General features: G+C 37.7%; 1 protein-coding gene across 1 annotated transcript in view; it reads right to left on the minus strand.

Annotated features, from left to right (window-relative positions):
• Serpinb10 (serpin family B member 10) overlaps positions 1-6,918 on the minus strand; it is a 15,350-nt gene extending 8,432 nt beyond the window's left edge. The window contains exons 1-4 of the mRNA XM_036201727.1: positions 6,751-6,918; positions 3,483-3,548; positions 2,924-3,061; positions 434-551 (exon numbers count right to left, since the gene is read on the minus strand). Coding sequence (XP_036057620.1) covers positions 434-551; positions 2,924-3,061; positions 3,483-3,548; positions 6,751-6,918 — 490 coding nt within the window. The remainder of the gene's footprint in view (positions 1-433; positions 552-2,923; positions 3,062-3,482; positions 3,549-6,750) is intronic.
• Positions 6,919-7,416: the final 498 nt, after the last annotated feature.

The raw sequence follows: 7,416 nt of genomic DNA on the forward strand, positions 1-7,416 counted from the left end.
ATTTTGACTCTTCGCCTCCAGAGCTATAGCAGGATAATTTTTTTGTGCCCTGAACACTAACAATAATCTTAATTTGCAAGATGGAGATAATCATGCACCCGTAAAATGTCGCTCTATTTTTGTTATTGATTAATGACCATTTTTCTTTAAAATCACAAGTGCAATAGTCATTCTTACTTCCCGTTTTCCATTTTTTCCATTTTTTCTTTGGAATCAGTAAACAATAATTATTTTTCCAGTCCACTTGGAAAAGTGGAGGTTTGACTTCTATATTTTAGACAGGACTTACAGGTGTAAAAACAAATACAAGTTCTAAGTATTTTACATGTGTCCCACAGTTCCTCTAAAGAAATACATAGAGATATGGCACAATTTCATACAAATAAGATGAAGCCTGGAGCAAGCCCTTGCTGTGCTCTGAATCAGAGCTTACCTCCCGTCTGGCCTTCCACCCAAGAGTTGATCTCTGCTCTGATCTGGCCAGAAGCTCCGACAAAGTTAACAGACTGCGGTTCTGCACCAAAGTATGTTTTCATGTCCTTCAAATATTTCTGAAAGATATAGATAAAATCTGCTTCTGTACAACTTGTCTAAAAGTGAGCAATCAAAGCTGTGTACACTATTTAAAACAAAAATCAATTGAGAACAACTGCTTTCACTCTGTATCTCCTGTCTCTATTTCATCATTCCTGGATCTGTTAAAATGAAAACATAATCTTCAAGCCACCATACAGAACGCCAGGTATAGAAGGATAGGCTGCCTACCCACCATTCTGGGTTGTCACTCCCTTCTTGACTATTTTTAGATATTATTTATTTTATTTTTGATATTATAATTTCATTATTTACCCCTTTCTTTTCCTCCCTCCAAGTCTTCCATATACTTCTCCTTGATCTCTTTCAAATTCATGGCCTCTGTTTATCATTAATTGTTGTTTCATACATGTAGGTATATGTATATACTTATATATTCCTAAATACATAAACAGAGCCTGCTCAGTCTATACTGCTACTTGCATATGTTTGTGTGTATGTGTGTGTGTGTGTGTGTGTATGTGTGTGTATGTGTGTGTGTGTATGTGTGTGTGTGTGTATGTGTGTGTGTGTGTATGTGTATGTGTGTGTGTGTGTATGTGTGTGTATGTGTGTGTGTGTGTGTATGTGTGTGTGTGTGTATGTGTGTGTGTGTATGTGTGTGTGTGTATGTGTGTGTGTGTGTGTGTGTGTGTGTGTGTGTGTGTGTGTGTGTGTGTGTATGTGTGTGTGTGTATGTGTATGTGTGTGTGTGTGTATGTGTGTGTGTATGTGTGTGTGTGTGTATGTGTGTGTGTGTATGTGTGTGTGTGTGTATGTGTGTGTGTGTGTGATGTGTATGTGTGTGTGTGTATGTGTGTGTATGTGTATGTGTGTGTGTGTGTATGTGTGTGTATGTGTGTGTGTGTGTGATGTGTATGTGTGTGTGTGTGTGTGTATGTGTGTGTATGTGTATGTGTGTGTGTGTGTGTGTGTGTGTGTGTGTGTGTGTGTGTGTGTGTGTGTGTGTGTGTGTGATTTGGGCCTGGAACTGAGAATAGGATGAAAAGAGAAGACGATGACAAATCATAGAAGTTACCCAGTGGCCAAATGGTATTTAGAGTTGGGCTTGGCTTTCTGTGTAAGGCATGGGAACGCAGGAGACCAGTGGGTCTGCAGGGTGACTGCTTGTGGTCTCCAAAACCACAGGAATTTAGAGCAACCTGAAGAAAACTATATTCTTTTGGGCCTCACCAGTCCTTTTGAGGGAGTGGGAAGGCCTTGTCTCTGGAGTGTTGATACTTCACCCCAGGCACTCATCACAGCTAGCTGTAACTCAGGTTGCAGCTGCTGCAGCACCCACCATGGAAACATAACTGGCTTTCCCTGGGGAGGTGCAGTGTTGAGTCCTTCAGTTTGCTTACTTGGACCACTTGTAAGAATTCATTCTGTCCCCAAGACACGGCTTAAAGGTTGTGGGGCCTGCATTGCTATTTATAATCCAGAAAAAATAACACATAAATATGAGACAGTACACCCTGTTGATTCACCTGTAGACTCATAAAAAGGTATGCAGATACCAGTATCTCTTTTGTTTTGAGTACAGTGCTACTAAACTCAACTTTTTATAGGAAATGAGTCAAGTAGGATTCCAAAAGCCTGCCAGTAATGGGACTGTCTTTAAGGCTCTATCTATAATTAATAAAGCCCAAGGCCCCAAATCCTGAAGAACTCACTGATGTGGCCACTATCACATGCTTGAAATCACAGGATAACTGCCTCTCATCTGTCCCATCCAACCGCTTGCTCTTGCCTCTCCATGCTTAAGTCTAATACTCTTTGATCTTTTTCAAATGGTGTGATGCACAAACTTAACAGAGGAAATAACTGACTGGACTCTGAGGAGCACTTGAGTCTTAACGGGACAGGGTCACCATGGTTACTATTGGTGGGATTTTAACCATCAGCAAAAGAAGGAACTTGGCATCATTTTATGTTTTATATTGACAAAATCTCTAAAATCCTGTTGTGAGTACTTCCCTCTCCTCTCCTCTCAAGGTCATCTTTGTTCCCAGGGACAGCCTCTAGCCACAGTCTTGTGATGACACCACTTTCTTCTCCTTCAGTCCTACCTTGCTATTACGTGCCTCTATGTTTTCCTGTGAAACAAATGTTAGCTCAAGGATCCCATGCCTATGTGTTCACAAGCCATTCCTGTGTCAGACCCAACACTGTTTTGTTTTGTTTTTTTTTCAGAACTTGGCATTCACAATTGTAAAATGATTGATTACCAGGAAATACTACCCACATTGAGATTTTCTCTGGGGCCCCTATAGAAATGTGTATTTTATTGCTGGTTCTTGCTCACCTTTTCCTTTTCCATCAATCAACAAAAGACATTTACACTTACGTTACAAAATGGATATGTTTTCTCCCCATATATCCTATTGGCTGTTTTGAGTAAGTAGGAATTTCCAGGCTTGAGGATTTCTGCAGCAAGGGTTTGGAAATCAGAATATATTTCTTCAACCTTGCCTGAGTTAAGTTCCTTTATAAGAAAGGGGATTAGAAAAAAAGTGTTGAACAAAAGTCAAATAATATATGACTAATCTATAGTTCAATGAAATTATTTGGTGTATTGTAGTCATAAAATGAAAGCAAGTTACTTAAAATAGATAAAAATGTTTCTTTGATGTTACTAGTATAAAACCTTAATGAAGGTACCTTTCCTTCACAGGTAGCTTACAAAGACAAGAACAACTTCAAAAGTAAAACAAAACCTTCAAAGGGATAAAAAGGAAGATAAAACAAGAAGACAGAAAAATACTACAAAACACAGACATTCTGGATTCTGAAAAATATTCCAATATATTTAATCTAAAAAAGGGACTGGTTAAACTGACCACAAAATACATCTATTAGAAGCAATCCCTCTACAGCTATCAAATGGATACTAAATATATACATACGATTTTTCTCTTCTTTTCACTATCAGGGCCAGATTTGAAGTGCTGGCCTCTGTCTAATTGAAGTACCTACAATTTCAATAAAAAAGCAAGTGAATACACTTTGCAGAGAAGTACCCATATGAAATTACATATCTGCAAATACGAATCAGTAATTCTTATTACCACACAACACATAAGTAACTGAACAAAGTAGTTCCAGTTGAACTCATATAATGTGAATAGAGTGACTCAAAAGCTCTTTAAAAGAAATTTTTAAAAAATTCTATTTTAAGTTTCTAGTGGCAGGGTGTGATGGTGCACACCTTTAATCCTAGCCCTTGAGAGGTAGAGACAGGAGGATCTCTGTCAGTTCCAGGCCAGCTTGGTCTACAAAGTGAATTCCAGAACAGCCAGGGCTACACAGAGAAACCCTGTCTGGAAAAAAAAAATAAAAAAATAAGCAAAAGTTACTCATGACTTTATTGTCATATACTTCAGGATATTTGTAACAATGTTGGAAATATTCTGAAGTAAAATTCTCTTGTTTTCCATATATTTTCAAAAGAGAGATAAGTGTCAGAGTACAATTCCACTAAAGTTAACACCTGCATGTAGAGAGAAAATGTATTTTACGCAGTGGGATATAATTCATGCATAAAGGAAGGAAATTCTGGAATTTTGTGTCAACAAAGGTAGAACCAGGATCACACATATGGAAACTTACAAAGTTTATTTCATAGAAATTAACAAATAGTGTGAAATATGATTTTTTTGTCTCTAATTCATCTAATTAGGTTCCTGGCACAGAATTGTCACAGCTTTTATTATTTCCCAGTGACTACAATAACGTTAGGACAGAACGGAACAACGTTTGTGTCTCATGCACTGGCTTCCTCTTGACCTCCTTTCACTTGCTCCTGTCTAACATCCAAACCTTAGATACTAGTTTCTCTTCCTCAAGATGGACAATAGACACTCAGACTGTAACCTTCCTCCATTTGACAATGCCATCAAGATATCCTCTGACATTTCCTGTTTGATAGATGCTCTGAGGAAAACAAAACAAACAAAAAAACAAGAAAGATCACTTGCCCCATACCTAGAGAATGAATGTAGCATAAAGGAAACAGGCTAGCCAGCCTGGCTGGGTTTCCTCTGTGTCAGTCTGTTAGCCTCAGAATGCACTCCTGCTCAGTGTCTTTCTACATGACTGTCCCCATTCAAAAACACAATCAAGTGTCCCCCAAACCATGGAAGACAGGGTTCAGAAAGCAGGTGAAGATCTGCACATCTCCAGAGGTTTGTGCCCTGGGAAAGGTCATGGAAGCTGTCAGCCTTTGTCATCCATACATTACCCCACCCATTTCTTCATCTTTATCCTCTGTAGTATTATTTATAATGAGCCAATAAATAAGCATTTTTTTCTGAGTTCTGTGCGCCACACTAGCAAATTAACTGAGATTAACAAAGATGTTATAGGAACTTTGGTTTATAGCTGGCTGTTCAGTCAGAAGCATAACCCAGAGCTCTGACTGAATCTGAAATAGAGAAGAAACCTTGGAGACCAAGCCTCCATCTGTGAGATCTAATGATATTTGTGGGTACAATGTACCAGAATTTAGTGAATTTTAGTACACACTATGTAGAAGACCTCTAACATCTACTGCCAGAGTGGTATGTGCTGTAAAACTACACGGGAATAAAGTAGGTTTGAGTTTGTTTTGTCTCTGTATCCTCAATGGAAATGGGGAGAAAAATGGAGGGAGGTTGATCTGGTACTCAAGTACAGATAGACCACAGCAATAAGGTTGAGTACTCTGCCCCTAGCAAGGTGAAGATAGTTCACAATGATCTATTCTATATTGTAAGAAGGATTAGAAGACAGACCTTCAGAGCTTCCTAAAACAGAAATGCAAATATTCAAGGAGAGGAAAACATGATCATTATGCACTGTATACATGTGTTACCACATGTACCCCATAATGAGTATATAAATTAAACAGGAAAAATGAAAAGGCAGAGTGTTCAATTGATACCATCATTTAGATAACTTAATCAAAACTACTATTGCTTCAATTATCTGGAAAATTTAGGGATTCGGGTTCTTTTTCTAGTTAATTGCTTTATTTCTCATTAACACAACTCAATATGTACAGACATAACCTTCACATTCACCCCAGCATTTCAGTTGAAAGCTGGCAGGAAGGATGCTCTTCTCCTGTTTCCCCTCAAGTGTGCCACAGTGTACCAGGAGATGACAGACTGGAATAAGGACCACCTGCCCTAGGATAATCAGGTGCATAGCATGTGCATTAGACTCACTGCAACCAAAGTTATTAAGAGTTACATCATGGACAAGCATTAGCCAGGGATATATTCATGTGAAATGGGCTAAAACTGGAATCTACCTCAAAACAAATCTGTAGGTGAGCCATGTTAACCAATTAAAAATCGTTTAGTTGTATTTACATACCTGATTCCACATATTCGTGCATATGGCTTTTTGACATATACTTTTCTATATATGTATATTATATATAATGACATATTTTTATCTTATAACATGATTTTCACATTTAAATACTATCTCTGAGCTCTTTAGGTTTACACAAGCAACTGTGTTTTAAACAGAGATGTGACCAAACAAAGCATGAAAACAGAATTCTTTTGTTATTGTTTTGTTTAAGACAGGATCTTACTTTACAGTCTGGGCTGATATACAGACACTTCACTATGTTCTGTAGGCTGGTCTAGAACTCATAGCTATCCTCCTACCTCAATCTCAAGTACTGAGATTACAGGAGTGAGCCACTACACACAGCTAGACTTTCTTAATTTTCTCTATCAGAGGGATGCTGAATAGTTCTATTACTTGAAGTTTGAATATTAGTTTTAAAAAGAAGTTTATCATCAAAATAAAACTGTTTGGTTCTAAACTAAAATATATGACCTCATCATTTATTTTTCTGGAGGATACAAGTTCTTAAAGAATTTTCCAAAGAACAACTTTCCTTTTGGTGAGGTACAACCTTACCATGTTGCTCTGACTAGCCTGGAACTTGCTATTTAGATCAGGCTTGCCTTGAACGCACAGAGATCTACCTGCTGAGATTAAGGTTGTGTGTCACCACACGTAGCCCCAAACAACAAATTCAAATGGATTTCTTCCATTGGACATCATTTTCTAAATGTTTTGAGAGATATTGTTGTAAAATGTAGACCCAACTGAAATTTAAAAAAAAAAAAAAAACAACATTTAGCATTGAGACAGTGGAGTTTTCCCACTCACCTGGGACATCTGGGCTGCAGTGGTACCTTTGGTACCCAAATACACCATAGCCAAGGAAGTTGAGATGCCCCAAGGAGAGAAGAACATATTTTTACCCTCAGCAGATTCAGCTAGCTTTTTGCTAAACTCCAAGGCAAACTGGTTGATGGATACTGTTAGAGAAGCCATTGGGTATCTATAAAAAGCATAAGAAAGAGAACGTACAAATATTAAATCTATTATATTTAATTTACTTTTATAAAAGAATCTGTCTAAACAGGAATAGCTATATATACAACTATCCTTAAGAACTGAGTTGATGCTAACAAAATTCTATCCATTCACCGCTTCTGTCTTATATATTCTAGCACTTAGAAACACAGAATGTAAGAAGCTTACCTTAAAGGGTTGGGCTAACATGCCCCAGAGAAACCCAATGACCAAGCCAGCTGAGTGCCATGGCACAGTTTTTCCATTTCCCTGATATTTATTACTTTTATGCCTCTGTGTGGTCTTCCTAAGCTCCTTGGGAATCATATTTTCTTTATATATTGCCTTGTATACCAACATGATATAGATCAGCACTTTGCCCCAAATAGTTATGTATAGGTACTTTTCTATTATTTACATATAGTCTTTACTGTTTGGGATACACTGAGTATTATTTACTTTAATTGGATACTATGC

The sequence above is a fragment of the Onychomys torridus genome, chromosome 11 (assembly GCF_903995425.1).
Source record: "Onychomys torridus chromosome 11, mOncTor1.1, whole genome shotgun sequence".
Taxonomy (NCBI): Eukaryota; Metazoa; Chordata; class Mammalia; order Rodentia; family Cricetidae; genus Onychomys; species Onychomys torridus.